This window comes from Bombina bombina, chromosome 2, assembly GCF_027579735.1.
Source record: "Bombina bombina isolate aBomBom1 chromosome 2, aBomBom1.pri, whole genome shotgun sequence".
Lineage (NCBI taxonomy): Eukaryota > Metazoa > Chordata > Amphibia > Anura > Bombinatoridae > Bombina > Bombina bombina.
The window spans coordinates 184,566,498-184,586,994 of record NC_069500.1 but is presented as its reverse complement, the minus strand read 5'-3'; the positions used below and the strand labels follow the sequence as shown (position 1 = coordinate 184,586,994).

Below are 20,497 nucleotides of genomic sequence, written 5' to 3'. Positions count from 1 at the left end.
GTTATCCAAGATAATTGGAACAATCTACCTGAAAAAACTGTGTGCAAGTGTACCTACACTGCAGAAAATAAAAAAATAGAAAAATGAAAAAAAGCACTTAAAGTTCACATTGGTAAACTTAACTACAGGTAAACTTAATATTACAAGCTACCTGATTAACCCCTTTTCTGCCTGGAATTTCAGAAATGTGGTGTGCAGCTCCTATTAGTGGCCTTCTAATTACCAAAAAGCAATGTCAAAGCCACGCATGTCTGCTATTTCTGAAAAAATATACAATGATTTGTCTTATAACTGCATACGTGGTATGTAAACAATTTCAGTTGGAATCCCAAAGTTTGTAAAAAAGTTACGATCGCATTTGGCAGCGAATTAGTGGCATGAAATATACCAACATGGGCCTAGATCAATATCAATATATACTGTCAGGGTATCTGTGAATGTCAGTAGACAATACACACATACATATATATACATATATATATATATATATATATATATATATATATATATATATATATATATATATATATATATATATATATATATATATATATACATACACAGTGGAAATAAAAAGTCTACACACCCCTGTTAAAATGGCAGGTTTCTGTGATGTAAAAAAAAATGAGACAAATCATTTCAGAACTTTTTCCACCTTTAATGTGACCTATAAACTATGCAACTCAAGTAAGTAAAACTAAAAAACTAAAATAATATGGTTGCATAAGTGTGCACACCCTTAAACTAATACTTTGTTGAAGCACCTTTTGATTTTATTACAGCACTCAGTCTTTTGGGTATGAGTCTATCAGCATGGCACATCTAGACTTGGCAAGATTTGCCCACTCTTCTTTGCAAAAACACTCCAAATCTGTCAGATTGCAAGGGCATCTCCTGTGCACAGCCCTCTTCAGATCAACCCACAGATTTTCGATTGGATTCAGGTCTGGGCTCTGGCTGGGCCATCCCAAAACTTTAATCTTCTTCTGGTGAAGCCATTCCTTTGTTGATTTGGATGTATGCTTTGGGTCGTTGTCATGCTGAAAGATGAAGTTCCTCTTCATGTTCAGCTGTCTAGCAGAAGCCTGAAGGTTTGGTGCCAATATTGACTGGTATTTGGAACTGTTCATAATTCCCTCTACCTTGAATAAGGCCCCAGTTCCAGCTGAAGAAAAACAGACCCAAAGCATGATTCTCCGACCACCATGCTTCACTGTGGGGGTATGGTGTTCTTTTGGTGATATGCAGTGTTGTTTTTGCGCCAAACATATATTTTGAAATTATTGCCAAAAAGTTCAACCTTGGTTTCATCAGACCATAACACCTTTTCTCACATGCTTTTGTGAGACTTCAGATGTGTTTTTGCTAAATTTAGCTGGGCTTGGATGTTTTTCTTCGCAAGAAAAGGCTTTCGTCTTGCCGTCTACCCCAAAGCCCAAACATATGAAGAATACGGGAGATTGTTGTCACATGTACCACACAGCCAGTACTTGCCAGATATTCCTGCAGCTCCTTTAATGTTGCTGTAGGCCTCTTGGTAGCCTCCCAGACCAGTTTTCTTCTCGTCTTTTCATCAGTTTTGGAGGGACATCAAGTTCTTGGTAATGTCATTGTTGTGCCATATGTTCTCCACTTGATGTCGACTGTCTTAACTGTGTTCCATGGTATATCTAATACCTTGGAAATTCTTTTGTACCCTTCTCCTGACTGATACCTTTTAACAATGAGATAACTCTGATGCTTTGGAAGCTCTCTGCAGACCATGGCTTTTGTGTAGGACGCGACTAAGAAAATGTCAGGAAAGACCTACTGGAACAGCTGAACTGTATTCAGGGTTAATCAGAGGCACTTAAAATTATGGCAGGTGTGTTATGACTCTTATTTAACATGGTTTTGAATGTGATTGCTTAATTCTGAACACAGCTACATCCCCAGTTATAAGAGGGTGTGCACACTTATGCAACCACATTATTTTAGTTTGTTTTTTTTCAATTAAGTTGAACAGTTTATAGGTCACAGTAAAGGTGGAAAAAGTTCTGAAATGATTTATCTTTGTCTAATTTTTTTACATCACAGAAACCTGACATTTTAACAGGGGGTGTAGACTTTTTATATCCACTGTATATGTATATGTGTATATATATATATATATATATATATATATATATATATATATATATATATATATATATATATATATATATATATATTAAGATAAAATAAGTATGCAACCTATCAAATATTAAATTTGAGCATGCTACTTTTATCGCTGAATACATTCTGTGTATTGCAAATCTGAGGTCAGGCATGAGATGCCTTTTCCTGATTACAGAACATCTGAGAACAAAGGAATTGTTTTCAAAGATTCCCTATCAGATCACTACTGACCCCCATAGCTGCTCAATACTTCTAAGAGAAAACAAAAGGGATGATACAATTGTTCAATTAGTGAAGAAAGATAATAAACTACAGGCCCCTGGAAGCAGTCGCTCAGTCTGAACTGATAATGAAATACACAAACATAGCTCTCTCAAGTTTGATTTACTGATCTTTCTTCCTTGTAAGAAATGTTCATCAGGTAATGACCCCATGTGGAGATATACAGTTGCTGGGTCTGGGACTGAACTCTTTGAGGCCTAAATATATGCAAACGAAATTCTGAGAATATAGTAATTAGCACAGGCCTGTTAATTGCCCTTAACCTCAGCTACACATTAAGATGCTAAGCAGAAACACATGTTGCATTGTAACTTTGAAATTCATTTTTAACCCTTTGAGTGCTAATGACTGCTCTGAGCCGTCACAGAGTTTAGCACTCTCCCACCTTGAGGGAGATCTGGCGTCTCCCACCCGCTCCTACCCTGGTGATCGTGCCTGCATAGTGACAGGCATCGCCGGGGCTTCATGTGATGCGTGGTGACGTCACACGCAATGACGTCACCGTGCAACTTTATTTATACTTAATGTTAAGTATAGGAGCAGGGGGCATGCTGCTTAGAAGCCTGTATCTCAGGCATCTAAGCAGCTACAGACCCCCAAGACCCACTGTTGGAAAGGTAATCGCCTAACCTTTCTAACAGTGTAAATCTTGGGGGTCTGAAGAAAAAAAAAAGTTTACATTTAAAAAAAAAAAAAAAAAATCTTAGTACCCAGGTGGGAAAGTGCTTAGCACTCAAAGGGTTAAAGTACAACTTATGTTTAAACTTCAGTAAGATATACCTCAGTATTGTATAAAAATGTATATAATTGTAGATCTGAGATGAAATGCCTGACAATAACATACTAGATAAGTATTTGCTGAATGTAATAAGTAGCTATAATCAATTAAAAATGTTTAACCAGTTTATTTCAGGATAAATACATTTTTCTTTGTTTTCCAGAAATCTAATTAACATTACAGGGGAGAACTGATGTGAAGATGAGATTTCTAAATAAGATAATATAAGTTAATATATAAATGCCTCATAGATTTTGAGCCCATGTCTTAAACACTGTTGAGACATGTATTAATAAATAACTATAATGCTCATGTATTTCTATGATATAAGATGTGACTAGGAAATTAAATATGTAGCAGTATATCAAATGAACTGATATACAGAATAAGTCAGATAGACATAACATAATTTATGTAAGAACTTACCTGATAAATTAATTTCTTTCATATTGGCAAGAGTCCATGAGCTAGTGACGTATGGGATATACATTCCTACCAGGAGGGGCAAAGTTTCCCAAACCTCAAAATGCCTATAAATACACCCCTCACCACACCCACAATTCAGTTTAACGAATAGCCAAGAAGTGGGGTGATAAGAAAGGAGCGAAAGCATCAAATAAGGAATTGGAATAATTGTGCTTTATACAAAAAAATCATAACCACCACAAAAAAGGGTGGGCCTCATGGACTCTTGCCAATATGAAAGAAATGAATTTATCAGGTAAGTTCTTACATAATTTATGTTTTCTTTCATGTAATTGGCAAGAGTCCATGAGCTAGTGACGTATGGGATAGCAGATACCCAAGAAGTGGAACTTCCACGCAAGAGTCACTAGAGAGGGAGGGATAAAATAAAGACAGCCAATTCCGCTGAATAAATAATCCACAACCCAAATCAAAAAGTTTTAATCTTATAATGAAATAAACTGAAATTATAAGCTGAAGAATCAAACTGAAACAGCTGCCTGAAGTACTTTTCTACCAAAAACTGCTTCAGAAGAAGAAAAAACATCAAAATGGTAGAATTTAGTAAAAGTATGCAAAGAAGACCAAGTTGCTGCTTTGCAAATCTGATCAACAGAAGCTTCATTCCTAAAAGCCCAGGAAGTAGAAACTGACCTAGTAGAAAGAGCCGTAATCCTCTGAGGTGGGGATTTACCCGACTCCACATAAGCATGATGAATCAAAGACTTTAACCAAGACGCCAAAGAAATGGCAGAAGCCTTCTGACCTTTCCTAGAACCAGAAAAGCTAACAAATAGACTAGAAGTCTTTCTGAAATCTTTAGTAGCTTCAACATAATATTTCAAAGCTCTTACTACATCCAAAGAATGTAAAGATCTCTCCAGAGAATTTTTAGGATTAGGACACAATGAAGGAACAACAATTTCTCTACTAATGTTGTTAGAATTCACAACTTTAGGTACAAAATTAAAGGAAGTCCGCAACACCGCCTTATCCTGCTGAAAAATCAGAAAAGGAGATTCACAAGAGAGCAGATAACTCAGAAACTCTTCTAGCAGAAGAGATGGCCAAAAGGAACAAAACTTTCCAGGAAAGTAATTTAATATCCAGAGAATGCATAGGTTCAAACGGAGGAGCCTGTAAAGCCCTCAGAACCAAATTAAGACTCCAAGGAGAGATTGACTTAATGACAGGCTTTATACGAACCAAAGCCTGTACAAAACAATGAATATCAGGCTGATTAGCAATCTTTCTGTGAAAAAGAACAGAAAGAGCAGAGATTTGTCCTTTCAAGGAACTTGCAGACAAACCCTTATCCAAACCATCCTGAAGAAACTGTAAAATTCTAAAAATTCTAAAAGAATGCCAAGAGAATTTATGAGAAGAACACCAAGAAATGTAGGTCTTCCAAGCTCAGTAATAAATCTTTCTAGACACAGATTTACGAGCCTGTAACATAGTATTAATCACTGAGTCAGAGAAACCTCTATGACTAAGTATTAAGCGTTCAATCTCCATACCTTCAAATTTAATGATTTGAGATCCTGATGGAAAAATGGGCCTTGAGACAGAAGGTCTGGCCTTAACGGAAGTGTCCAAGGTTGGCAACTGGCCATCCGAACGAGATCCGCATACCAAAACCTGTGTGGCCATGCTGGAGCCACCAGCAGTACAAACGAACGCTCCATTAGGATTTTGGAAATCACTTTTGGAAGTAGAACTAGAGGCGGAAAGATATAAGCAGGTTGATAATTCCAAGGAAGTGACAACACGTCCACCGCTTCCGCCTGAGGATCCCTGGATCTGGACAGATACCTTGGAAGTTTTTTGTTTAGATGAGAGGCCATCAGATCTATTTCTGGAAGTCCCCAGATTTGAACAATCTGAAGAAATACCTCTGGGTGAAGAGACCATTCGCCCGGATGTAATGTCTGGCGACTGAGATAATCCGCTTCCCAATTGTCTATACCTGGGATTTGAACCACAGAAATTAGACAGGAGCTGGATTCCGCCAAAACAAGTATCCGAGATACTTCTTTCATAGCCTGAGGACTGTGAGTCCCACCTTGATGATTGACATATGCCACGGTTGTGACATTGTCTGTCTGAAAACAAATAAACGATTCTCTCTTCAGAAGAGGCCAGAACTGAAGAGCTCTGAAAATCGCAGTTCCAAAATGTTGATTGGTAATCTCGCCTCCTGAGATTCCCAAACCCCCTGCACTGTCAGAGATCCCCATACAGCTCCCCAACCTGAAAGACTCGCATCTGTTGAGATCACAGTCCAGGTTGGACGAACAAAAGAGGCCCCTTGAATTAAACGATGGTGATCCAACCACCAAATCAGAGAAGATTGAACATTGGGATTTAAGGATATTAATTGTGATATCCTTGTATAATCCCTGCACCATTGGTTCAGTATACAAAGCTGTAGAGGTCTCATGTGAAAACGAGCAAAAGGGATCGCATCCGATGCAGCAGTCATGAGACCTAGAATTTCCATGCACAAAGCTACCGAAGGGAATGATTGAGACTGAAGGTTTCGACAAGCTGAAACCAATTTCAGACGTCTCTTTTCTGTTAGAGACAAAGTCATGGACACTGAATCTATTTGGAAACCCAAAAAGGTTACCCTTGTCTGAGGAATCAAGGAATTTTTTGGTAAATTGATCCTCCAACCATGTCTTTGAAGAAAAAACACAAGTTGATTCGTATGAGATTCTGCAGAATGTAAAGACTGAGCAAGTACCAAGATATCGACCAAATAAGGAAATACTGCAATACCCTGTTCTCTGATTACAGAGAGAAGGGCACCGAGAACCTTTGAAAAGATCCTTGGAGCTGTTGCTAGGCCAAACGGAAGAGCAACAAACTGGTAATACTTGTCTAGAAAAGAGAATCTCAGAAACTGATAGTAATCTGGATGGATTGGAATATGAAGATATGCATCCTGTAAGTCTATTGTAGACATTTAATGCCCTTGCTGAACAAAAGGCAGAATAGTCCTTATAGTCACCATTTTGAATGTTGGTATCCTTACATAATGATTCAATATTTTTAGATCCAGAACTGGTTTGAAGGAATTCTCCTTCTTTGGTACAATGAACAGATTTGAGTAAAACCCCAGACCCCGTTCCAGAACTGGAACTGGCACAATTACCCCAGCCGACTCCAGGTCTGAAACAACATTTCAGAAACGCCTGAGCCTTCACTGGGTTTACTGGAATGCGTGAGAGAAAAAATCTTCTCACCCGCGGTCTTACCTTGAAACCTATTCTGTACCCTTGTGAAACAATGTTCTGAATCCAAAGACTTTGAATCGAATTGATCCAAACATCTTTGAAAAATCGTAACCTGCCCCCTACCAGCTGTGCTGGAATGAGGGCCGCACCTTCATGCGGATTTGGGAGCTGGTTTTGACTTTCTAAAAGGCTTGGATTTATTCCAGACTGGAGAAGGTTTCCAAACGGAAACTGTACCTTTAGGGGAAGGGTCAGGCTTTTGTTCCTTATTCTGACGAAAGGAACGAAAACGATTAGCAGCCCTATATTTTCCTTTAGATTTTTTGTCCTGAGGCAAAAAGGCTCCCTTCCCCCCAGTAACAGTTGAAATTATTGAATCTAACTGAGAACCAAATAATTTATTACCCTGGAAAGAAAGAGAAAGCAATGTTGACTTAGAAGTCATATCTGCATTCCAAGACTTAAAGGGACATTAAACACTTTGAGATGGTAATATAAAATGATAAATTGAATATAATAAAACAACTCAGCAATATACTTTCATTATTTATTTTGTCCTCTTTGCCTGCAATTCCATTCTGAAATTGTGAGCTTTTCAGTTCCTGTTAGAAATGGAAGTGCAGAACACTGTTAAATCCAGCACAACCATTGGCTGCATACTCTAGTGACCTATTTATAAATGACCCTAATTGGCCACAGCAGAGAAGGTAACACAAGTTACAACATGGCAGCTCCCAGTGTTTTATAGACACTAAAACTTTACACTTATTTTGTCACGTTTTAAACAACTAATGAAACTTTAAAAAATACATCTACATGTTAGTCATGGACTAATCTTTTCTTTGAATGCATCATTCTATCTAGCATGTATTTAGTGTTTAATGTCCCTTTAAGCCATAAAGCTCTTCTAGCTAAAATAGCTAAAGACATATACCTGACATAAATTCTAATGATATCAAAGATGGCATCACAAATAAAATTATTAGCATGTTGAAGAAGTTTAACAATGCTATGAGTATTATGGTCTGGCACTTGTTGCGCTAAAGCCTCCAACCAGAAAGAGGAAGCTGCAGCAACATCAGCCAAAGAAATAGCAGGTCTAAGAAGATTACCTGAACATAAATAAGCCTTCCTTAGAAAGGATTCAAGTTTCCTATCTAAAGGATCCTTAAAAGAAGTACTATCTGCAGTAGGAATAGTAGTACGTTTAGCAAGAGTAGAGATAGCCCCATCAACTTTGGGGATTTTCTCCCAAAACTCTAATCTATCAGATGGCAAAGGGTACAATTTCTTAAACCTTGGAGAAGGAGTAAATGAAGTACCCAGACTATTCCATTCCCTAGAAATTACTTCTGAAATAGCATCAGGAACTGGAAAAACTTCTGGAATTACTACATGAGGTTTAAAAACTGAATTTAAACGCTTATTAGTTTTAATATCAAGAGGACTAGACTCCTCCATATCTAATGCAATCAACACTTCTTTAAAGGGACACTCAAGTCAAAAAACTTCATGATTCAGATACAGCATGCAATTTTAAAAAACTTTCCAATTTACTTCCATTAACAAAATGTGCAGTCTTTTTATATTTAAACTTTGAGTCACCAGCTCCTACTGAGCATGTGCAAGATTTCACAGCATATACATATATGCATTTGTGATTGACTGATGACCGTCACATGATACAGGGGGAGTGGAAATAGACATAACTTTGCAATTTATTTAACACAAATCTACTACTCATTTGAAGTTTACACTAAGTGCTATTGCATTGTCTTCTTATCATGTATTTGTTGATTATGCAAATCTACAGTGTTGACTGGTCCTTTAAGTAAAGAACGAATAAACTCCATTTTAAACAAATATGAAGATTTATCAGTGTCAATATCTGAGGCAGAATCTTCTGAACCAGAAAGATCCTCATCAGAAATAGATAAGTCAGAATGATGGCGGTCATTTAAAAATTCATCTGAAATATGAGAAGTTTTACTAGAAGGAGGAATAACAGACACAGCCTTCCGAATAGAATTAGAAACAAATTCTTTAACATTAACAGGAACATCCTGAACATTAGATGATTAAGGAACAACAACAACAGGTAATGGATTATTACCAATGGAAATATTATCTGCGTTTGATAGTTTATCATGACAACTAGCACAAACTACAGCCGGAGGAACAGTTACCAAAAGTTTACAACAAATGCACTTAGCTTTGGTAGAACCGACATCAGGCAGCATCTTTTTAAAGGTAAGAAAAAATATAATTCATATGCATTTTCCCAAAAAAATGAAAATGACAGTCTGAACGAAGGAAAACCGATTATCCTGAATCATGGCAAATATAAGTTTAACACATATATTTAGATTATATTAGATGGGACAGACATGTGACCAGACAGGTTTATTAATATCAATAAATAGTATTTGATAAACATAATATTTTTGCTATTTAAACTGCAGCAATATTTGATGGTAAAACTGCATTTCTGGTTGTCTGCTGCCACCTATAGTTCAAAGATGGTATTGCAACCAAAAGGTAATTGATTGTTCAGTGAGGCGTTTCCCAAAATAACCTATGAGATGTTCAGATCCAAGGGCCAATCAGGGACAAGCATCGGTAAGGGCCTATCCAATTCTTGTGGGAATGATTAAAGAAAAGGAGGAGGGATTCTTTATTTTGAATAAAGACCCACACACACACAGTAGACAAAAGACAGACTCAAAGAAGCATAACTTTTGGAGAGAAAAATACACAGATTTTGGTGCAAAGTATATTCTCTGCCATTTTTGGACACTTTCTTGAACAAAGGAAGATAACATTTTGAGGCCTGTACCTTTGCGCATAGTGGATAAATCCTTCTTGACCCACAAGAAATTCTGGAAGTGGAATATATATATAAAAAATATTTAAATCAAAGGTATTCTAAAATTATAGTTATATCGTAGTTGTGATTTTAAAAGAGAATTTATTTTTATATTTAATATTAAATTAGACTAAGGGTAGTAAGTATACTGGTATTAAATATTAATGTTTAGAAAGAATTTTGTATATATATTTAATATCATACATTAATTACAGTTATTTTTATATATATATATATATATATATATATATATATATATATATATATATATATATATTAGAATTTGGCTTATTGTAGCTTAATAAGAGGTCATTTCAGGTCAGACATATTGGCATATAAATTGGCTGTTTGCATTAATAATATATACAATTTCTGATGTTTTTAATTGAAGTTATATAGAATAATTTGTGGGCTAAATAACTTAATTATACTTGTCTGAAAGTTATCTTAAATCTATTGAGACCCAATAAGATTTGTGTAAAGTATCTTGGTATATTGTTTATCTAAACACTGTGAAGTTAGCGGTCCATATTCTGATATTTTAATGCGATTCATTGTGAGTAAGGTTAATTTTAAAGGTATATTTTTTATGATCTGTTGTATAGAATATTGTAACGGAATAAGCGTGCATAGTTGATTCAAAGCTAGTTTCTACTTAATATATTTCAATGTGTTTATAAATTTAACTAATCTCAAGAATTTAGGAATAAATAACAATTGCAATTGTTTCGTATATACATTTTTATTGGAGGTTATTTTAAAGAATAATATAAATAAATTATATTTATAACCATGGTATATACTGACAATACACATACACAAGGCTTTGTAGGGCTTTAAGGTGGTAAACATATCTTAAATGAGAATTGTACAGTTACAAATAACATATTAAATGCTGGTACAATATTTTGCTTATGATAAAACACTCACTCAAATCTTTTCCAACTGCTGCAGCAACACAATTCTTAGGCAATTCAATCAATGCGCTGATGCCTAAAAACAAATAAAAATTACAATCACATTCTATTCACACATACTTTAGAAATGTATTACAGGTAAAAAAAAACTTTATCCAAACTGCTTAGGACTAGAAAAGATTTACATTTCAGAATAGGATTTAGGATATATTTCCTGCCTCTAGGAGGAAGTCATGAACAATCACAAGAGCTTTAATCCCTTCCACCTCCCCTCCCCACTCAGTTTACTTATAGCATAGCAGAGGAGAAAGAAAGAAAGAAAAAGGTAGGAAAGACAGAAAGCAGGCTTAAGAAGTGCAAATAAGAACTATCGCCCATTTAGTAAAAATGCAGACAAATCCTATGGACTTTCCAGATCCTGAAAGAAAGTATAAATTCTGTTTTCTTTTGTAAGATGATGAGAGTCCATAGGTGTCCATAACATGTGGGATACAATACCCAAGCTGAGAGTCCATGTTAAGGATGGGTGGGACAAAATGATAGCAGTGCCTATTTGCCGAAAACTGCAGCGTGAAGGACTTACCTGCCAAAAGCAGCTTCACAAGAAGAATAAATGTCAATATGAAAAAAATTAGAAAAGGTATGAAGAGAAGATCAAGTTGCCACCTTGCTGATCTGTTCCAAGGAGGTAACATTTTTGAAGGCCCAAGTAGTAGATAGAGATCTAGTAGAATGCAGTGTTACTCTTTTTGGAGGCGCTTTTCCCACAACCAAGTAAAGGTTACGAATAGTCTGTTTTAGCCATAATGCAAAGGCCACCGCTGTAGTCTTTTGACCCTTTCTGGGACCTGAAAAGTGGACAAACAAGCTAGAAAACTGACTAAAGTTCTTTAGTAACCTGAAGATAGAATTTTAAGGCTCTGACTACATTCAAGTTGTGAAGTAGGCGTTCATTAGGGTTAGAAGGATTTGTTCATAGAGAAGGAACAACAATTTCCTGATTAAAATATATATATATATATATAATATTTCTGATGACACTACCTTCAAAAGAAAATTATATTTAGTCTGGAGGACCGCTTTATCTTGATAAAAAATCAAGAAGGGGTGATCAGAAGACAGAGCAGATATTTCAGGAACTCTTCTAGAGGAAGAAATGGGTAAAAGAAAGAGAACCTTCCATGGCAATAACCTAAGGTCCAAGGAGAGCATAGGTTAAAAGAGGGAACTTTTTAGAACAGAAAGAATCAGATTCAAATGCCATTCTCATCAAGGCTTGGACAAACGTTTGATCATCAGGTATTTTGGCTATTTTTTTTTTTCCTTGAAAAAAAACCCATAAATTATGCTTACCTGATAATTTCCTTTTTTTTCCGTGGGAAAAGTCCACAGCCGCATTCATTACTTATGGGAAATAAGAACCTGGCCACCAGGAGGAGGCAAACACCCACCAGCAAAAAGGCATAAATACTCCTCCCACTTCCCCTATCCCCCAGTCATTTAGCCGAGGAACAAGGAACAGTGGAAGAAGCATCAAGGTGAAAGGGTGCCAGAAGATAAAAACAACAACGCCTCAAAAAAACGTGCGGGAGGCTGTAGACTCTTTCACACGGAAGAAAAGGAAATTATCAGGTAAGCTTAATTAATGATTTTCTTCCTAATGGTAAAAAAGTCCACGCGCATTCATTACTTATGGAAAATTTATACCCAAGCCAGAGAGGACACAGAATGCCAAAATGGGAGGGTAAGAGGCGCACCAATAAAGGCACCCATCTAAAAACAGATTCCCAAGAAACACAGGGAACAAAAAACATTTTGCAAAAAGCAGTCCCAGAGACAAAAATCTACCAACAGTCCAAAGAACCTAGATAGAACCACGAGTGGGCCCACCGAGAGCACCCACCTCCAGGACAGCATCTGACAGGGGCAACAACCCCGCCACAGCCCCTCACCAAGCAAGGGAACCCGACTAAAAATTCCCAGAGGGAAGATACAAGACAGAAGAAAGGAACACCGCCCAGGGTGACAAGGAGACAACCCTAAGCCACTCCGTAGGCTACACCCAAACAGACTATATGAAAAGCCCGGAAGGGACCAGAAGAGAAACAAACGAATCTAAAACCCAGCAAACACCAGGACAGCGAGACAACGTGGACACACACCACCAAATAAACGAGGACGTGAAGGAAAAACCCTCACCCCAGAGAGCAGATGAAAACAGACTGAGTCCCACACCCCAGACCACAAGAGACTGAGGACATCTCACAAGCAATGAAAAAATTTCCGTAGCCAGAGAAAAACTCAGGAGACAGAAAAAAGGATGATAAAAACTAGTGGCGCAAAAATAAGAAGAGCCCCCATCCGAAAACGGATACGAAACATCTGTTGGCGCTCTACAAATAACCGATAATAATAAACATCCCGCTCCTGCACAGCTGAAACAGCGCAGACCAACACTACACCACTATAGACCGCAGAACAGCAGAACATCCTTCCTGAGTCAAACTTTCTGAGCAAGGAGATCCCCACAATCCAACTTCCTCTGAGGGTTCCGAAAAAAAACACCTCACAAGGGACCTCAAAGTGCATGCTAGCATTTAAGGAACAACAGTTGCCCTGGAGACCACAGCAACCCTCCGCAAACTGGGTAGTAAAACTAACCGTAGGTCAAATCAGTTGACCAATAGAAACCATCCCTTACACAAAAGCAAGGGAAGGACCACCCGGCATGATTGAGAAAGCGACCAGACCCCGGGGGAAAAAAACAAAAACCTGAGTACATAACCCCTAAGGGAAAGCAAGCAGGAATCAGATAGAAAATAGCAATTAATCATAGCTGAGTACAAACTCAGGAACTGCAACCTGCTAGTCAGACAAGCTAACCACTAAGCCACCTGGGCTCAATAGCTTATCAGCAGACCAAGAAAAATGAATGCAGCTGTTTCCCACAGTAAAGCTTCTGCTTACTCGGCAGCGAAGCTGATCCAAGAGACCCTCAGGAAAAACCGCAAGGCGACCAACAAGTCCACCCCATGTGCCGTGAACAAGTCTGCAGAAGGCAGAGACAACAGGGGGAAAATGACAAACCAAGCTAGAACTAATCCTAGACTTGAAAGAGAAATGGGAAAAAGGAACCCCCTTACAAGAAGGCCCAGAGCCCATCCTCCATCAAGGTATCAAACCGAAAATACCCTAGACTACCTAAAAGGGAGACAATAGGACCTGTTCTGACTAAACCCCAAATCCTAGGGGCATAACAGGAACATACAGATAGGACAAAGAGCTAGACTGCTCCAAACCCTAGACATTCCCCAGAGATCCATGATGGAGTCATAAAGGAGGAAACCAGACTTCCATAAGTCAACGCCCAAGGCAACATGCCCCAAGCCGACCAGCGGCATCTCAATGAGGAAAAGGAACCTCAATCAAATCCAGGATGACACAAAAGATACTGCAAACCACACCCACAGCATGAGTCCATTAGGGATAAACACTTAACCAGTAGCCCCGAAATACAGGACTTTAAGAACCGAGCTTATCACGGGCCCAAACCCCCAAGGGGCGATAAAGACAACCCAGACATCAGTGACATCCAAAATCCCATCAGAGCCTAAAAGCTCCCAGGGGCGGAGGTAGAGGACATTGGCAACCTCCGCACAATAACCCAAACTACACGATGGCAAAGACTCAAGGAGAACCATCAACAGTAGCTCAAAAGGGTATAATCGCTCCACATGGTAAGGACCACACCCCTCAGATCAGGGATGCAAAGGGACACAGCGTCGGGTGTGGACTGACACGGACCATCCCAAGTGCTTCCAAAGTCCAGACCCAAAGGTCCAGAAGAATAGTGTTTGTTTGTTTTTGTTTTTTAAAAACAAATAGCTGAACGAGCAGTAGGTCCCGCCGTACCAACCATGCTCAACATGCTTCACTAACAAGTAACAAGTCACACTCAAAACTCCAGAAAACAAAATCCGGGAACAACTTCCATAGAAAACTTGAATCAAGCAATCCCAGAATCCCCATAGGGAAAACAGAAAGAAAAGTAATCCGAACCGGGCCAAATTACGGTCCTCACCCGAGGACATCTCAGAATTACAATCCTCATCCGAGGACGATTCGGAATCGGATATAAAAATAGTCCAGGCATTGGAATCATCCATGGCTTAAGACTATACAAAATAAACAGATAATGGGAAAAAAACGACTGACACCTGACACCAATGGCTGAGGGCACTCACCACCTCCTATGACCAGACCTCAGCGGAGCAGACTCTTTCCTCCGTCTCCACACAATCAGGAATGCGGAAGGGGATGAAGCCCCACCCAAGCATAGAAACGCGCCCGGCCACCAAATGCCCCGCAAAATTCCAAAAAGCACGCCCCTAAAGGGCGGCAAAAACTAGGACCACAGAAAAAGTTATGCAAGTCTGAATAAAATAGGCATAACCCGAAGGTATAGTTCCAGGCCGTGTAAACCACAACCGAAGAACAAGCCAATATGTTCCACATACGCATGTGTCTTGGCCATAGAGCCCCTATGCACATACACAAGCAGGTTGAATCACATAAGAAACATGATAGAAAATAAACCCTTACCTGTTCACTATCCACCCTAAGGAGGAATTATCAAGTGATTCCCAGATCGGAGCAAAAGGTGACTCAGCGAGACCCGTACTTGACTGTCATAATAAACACATTACAGATAACGGAACAAAATTAACCGATCTACGCCGTGGAACAGGAACACGGCCCTTCAAGTGTGACGAATAGTAGCATTGCCTCCGTCATGGACTTGAGAGAAGACAGCATGTAGCGAAGCAAAGTTCGGCAAGTGATGAAAACAGAGTTGTGAATACGAGTTGGGATAGTGTTGCAGGGGATGTTCCCACTGCATCTCTGGACTCTCACTTTCGCCCAGGCCCTCCATGAGAGACTGACAGGACTACTTAAAACTCCCGTCCGATGTTGAAGAATAGCACCCTCCATAAGAGACATATGAAAATAAAATAAAAATAAAATAATTTTAAAGAAAACTTCTGACACATCTCTGCCAACCTCCTGGGATGAAAGGCAAAGAATGACTGGGGGATAGGAGAAGTGGGAGGAGTATTTATGCCTTTTGCCTGGTGGGTCTTTGTGGACTTTTTCCCATTAGGAAGAAAAAACAGATAATGCCGAAATCTGACCCTTTCCAAGAACTAGCCAATTATCCTTTATCTAGTACATCCTGAAACTTAGAAATCGTTTAGAATCCCTAGAATTTTTAAGAGAAACCTCTAAAAGAACACCAAAGTAAGTAAGCTTTCCAAACCTTATGATACATTTTCTGGGAAACAGGCTTTCTAGCTTCCAGTAAAGTAGAGAAAACAGAATATGAGAAACCTCTGTTTTTGAGAGCTAATGGTTCAACCTCCACACCATCAAATTCAGAGATTTGAGTTCCCGATGACACAAGGGTCCTTGAGACAGCAGATCATTCCTTAAGTGTAGAGCCCATGGAGGAAGAGATGACATCTGTATTACAGAAGCCAATTCCTGTTTGATTCTTGCAATGACTCTTGGAAGAACAAATGGAGGAAAAAAGAAAGGCCAGACGAAAGTACCAAGTGCAAACTAGAGCATCTATCATGTGAGCCCTTGGATCTCTTGACCGGAGGTCTGCGGTTCAATTTGGACACCATGAGATCTATTTCTGGAATATCCCACCTCAGGACTAATTAATCAAACACATCCTGAAGGAGAGACCATTACCCTGGATGGACGGACTGATGACTCAGGTATTCTGCTTCTCAATAGTTAACTCCTGATAGGGCGCAGTGGTTTTCTTCTGCCCAAGAAAGAATGTGAGATACCTCTAGCATAGCTAAGGGACTTCAAGTCCATCCCTGATGATTGATGTACACCACAGCAGTGACGTTGTCTTACTGGAATTAAATTATTTTTTCCTATTTGAGAAGGCGCCAAGATTGAAGGGCCCGAAGAATCACATGAAGTTCTAGGATGTTGATGGGTTACCTTGTCTCCAGAGGGGACCATACTGGCCGCTCCCTTCGAGACTCCCAAACAGGCCCCAACCCATCAGACTTGCATCTGTAGTGACTACAATACAGATAGGTTGAAGAAAAGAAACTTCATGGGTCAAATAGGGACTTTCCATCCACCATGAGAGAGATTGTTTGACTGAAGAGCGGAGCTCTATGTGCTGTTCCAGATGGAAACTATCCTTTGACCACTGTTGAAGCATGGACAATTAGAGAGGACAAAGATGAAGGCGAGTAAAAGGTACAACATCTGACGCTGCTATCATAAGACCCATTACTTCCATACATTGTGCTACAGATGGAGAATGAGCCATCTGTAGAAAAGGACAGGGGGGGTTCTGAAGTTTGGTTCTGCTTAGTTCCGTAAAAATCAGAGCATTGAACTGAGTTTATTACCACACCCAGAGAGATCACCCTTGTGGCTGGTGATTCCGAACTTTTGGGGACATTGATTTCCCATCCATGTTCCTGAAGGAAAGATACCATTCTGTGGGTATGAGCAGTAGCCATAAAAAAGTAACGGAGCTTGGCACCAAGATATCGTCCAAATAAGGATCAATAGAGATTTCCAGAGCTCTGATCACTGCTAAGTGATACCCTACAACCTTCGTGAAGATGCGAGGGGTAGTGGCCGGATCCTACAAATTGGTAATGCTTTTGAGAAAAACAAACCTTAGCAACTGGAAATGATCATTGTGAGTTGGAATATGCAGATATGCATACTTTAAATTTATAGTTGTAATAAATTGGTCCTCCATCTTGAAAGAGGGTACCCAAACAAATTTGTTTAGAGTTTTTAAGTCCAGAATAGGGCAATAAGTGCCTTCCTTCTTTGGAATAATGAAGAGGTAAGAGTAGAAACCCTGACCCTGTTGAGATATTAGAACAGGTTTGATCACTCCCATATCCTCTAAGTCTTGAGCACATTGAACAAAGGCAGCTGCTTTTACAGGATCCTATGGAACGTGAATCAGATAAAACCTTTCCCATGGAGGTCTGACATTCATGCACATTTCTGATTTGAGATGGTCTTTTTAGTCTGTTTGTTTTTAGACCAAGAAGATACTGATTTCCAAAAAGGTTTGGAGGATTCAGACTTCTGGTTGCAGGGAACTTTTGATCTATAGGGGAGTGAAAAGAACAAAAGCAATTAGTTTGTTTGTACCTCCCCTTAGATTTATTGTCCCGAGGAAGAAAAGCCCAATTTTCCTCCAGAGACAGTTTTGATAATAGAATCCAATTCTGATCTAAAAAAGCATCTACCCTTCAAAAGAGACTGATAATAGTCTATTCTAAGAAGCCATGTCAACTGACCAAGATTTAAACCATAAAGCTATCCTAAAAAAAACAGCAATGGACATATTTTTACATTAATTTTGATGATGTCCCAGACTGCATCACAAATGAAATCATTAGCCATTTTAAGAACTTTAATGCAGTTGGCAATATCCACAGAAGTTTGATCAGAAACCATCTGAGAAAAAGAATCACACCAGGAGGACACCTCAGCGGCCACACAGGTGATTGCAACTGCAGGTCTAAGCTGAAGAGCCGATTGGGAGAATTATTTCCTAAGTATGCAATCACTTGGATCCCTAAATGAAGAAATTTGCTCCATAGGAATAGAAGTGCGTCTAGCTAAGGTGGATAAAGCGCCATCAACCTTAGAAACTACCTCCTAGGCTGTTAAATTCTTCTCTGAACCTGTTTGAAGGTGCAAAAGGAATGCCTGGTTTCTTCTTTGGCGATATAGTCTGTGCTTTAAAAGCCTTAAGCACTTTAGGCGGAGCTTTAAAGGGACATGAAACCAACACATTTATCCTTTATTGAAGAAGCAACAATGCATAACTGAGAGCTAGTCAACGCATTGGGTGAGCCAATAACATGAAGCATATAAGTGCAGCCACCAATCAGCAGCTCTGAGCCTATTTAGATATCAATTTCAGCAAACAATACCAACAGAACAAATCAAATTAGATAATAGAAGTAATTTGGAAAGCTGTTTAAAATCAAATTCTCTATCTGAATCATGAAAAAACTTGATTCAACTTATTTACAAGTTTGGAATTCTCTGGATTTAGTTTTTTTAAATTACTCACCCCCTCAGCAGCTTGTATGAGGGTACTCACCCACCTCCTGGACATATAATGGGTTAAAACTGGACCCAGATCTACACATTACAGAGGACTCAATTTCCACATACCAACCTCTAGACACAGGTTTACCCTTCACATCAGTCGCACATCACAAAATACATAAACCCTTCAGCATCCTTGCTTATGGGGACACAGTCACTTACATTAGTCACATTGAATGTTAAAGGGCTAAACTCACCAACTAAGCACTCGGTAGCCCTGTCCTGGTTCAAGAAATCTAAAGCTGACATATTTATCCACATTTTTCAAAAGACCATTCACCCAAATTCTCTAACAAAGACTTTCTGATTGGCCACTTTTCATCTAACTCAAAGAAAAAAGTCTGAGTATAAATACTTTTACATAGATCCTTACCGTTCCAGCTGTTAACTGTCGACTCAGGCCCAGGGGGCAGGCGGTTAAAAATGGTGGGCCTCCTGAGAAATAGACCAATAACATTGGCAAACATCTATGCACCCAACACTAAACAGGCTAAGTTCTTCCAATGAATTACTCAATACTTAAAATACTACAACTCCAAAAAGGTTCCCTCATATTAGCTGGTGACTTGAACATAGCATTGGAGCCAGTCATAGCATTGAACCAGGACAGGGCTACCTCATCCATAATGAGCTGATCCACTAACTGCATAAGGCAAATAGCGCTTTTCTTAAAGAAACGGTGTAGCTTTTTTGTTCTGTGAGGAAATATAGTGAACCCAGGGATAGGGATAGTTCCTGGGCTGTGTTTAGTGTCCGAGTCACTTACCTTTACTGCAGCACCCCTCCACTGAATCTTACAGCTTGCTTAGGCCTTCCCCCCTCACAGAATGCTGATACAGTAGAGAGCCCATCCAGTGCAAGTAAATATACTGCAGAGTATACTTGTGGATAAACCAGAAACCCCTCAGATGGAGGCTAATAGACAGGGTTCCCGCGACTCCTGAGGGCAATTATGACTGAGAAATTTACTCATGAGTGTACCGACATGCCATAATTGAGGTATTCCTTTACCCCTGCTTCATTCAGAATCTTTGGAGAAATTATCCTGCAGTGAAGATGGAAGAGGGCTACTGGGTCTCAAATCAGGTCTGAGCTCCCAATAAATAATTAGATAGAACAAAATGACTGGGGAGAGGTGGTGGGAGGTATTAAAGCTCTTGACCTCCTCCTAAATATATCCTGTATGTTATGGATGCCTATGGACTTTCCTCATCTCACAAAAGAAATATTAAATAAAAAAGTTTGTGGATTTCAGAATAAGTTTGTATTTTGGAATTCTGGTTTTGGCTTTTGTACCTATATAGTGAATTCCCTGTTAAAATTGTAAAAATACATTGTAAAATAAATAAAACTCACTCTGAAGCCACCTTAGTAATTTCTTTGAAGTAAGAATTTGCTTATCCCATAAAACACTATAAAGCATCTGCATGCTCCTCTCTAATTGCATTTTCTACTGAAATGGGGCATAGAAGTGCAAGAGAATGTTCTAATATGTTAGGGCCTTTTATTATTGCCCTCTAAGTTACATTTAACAATGTGTTTAACCTCTGTAAAGGGATTAAACTCCTAGTTAAAGTCGGCTCCAGAGCAACAGGGTAGTAAGCTG

General features: G+C 38.9%; 1 protein-coding gene across 1 annotated transcript in view; it reads right to left on the bottom strand.

The window, feature by feature from the left end:
* WDR41 (WD repeat domain 41) overlaps positions 1-20,497 on the bottom strand; it is a 411,686-nt gene that overhangs the window by 247,045 nt on the left and 144,144 nt on the right. Inside the window, exon 7 of the mRNA XM_053701379.1 lies at positions 10,721-10,783. Within this exon, the coding sequence (XP_053557354.1) occupies positions 10,721-10,783 (63 nt within the window). The remainder of the gene's footprint in view (positions 1-10,720; positions 10,784-20,497) is intronic.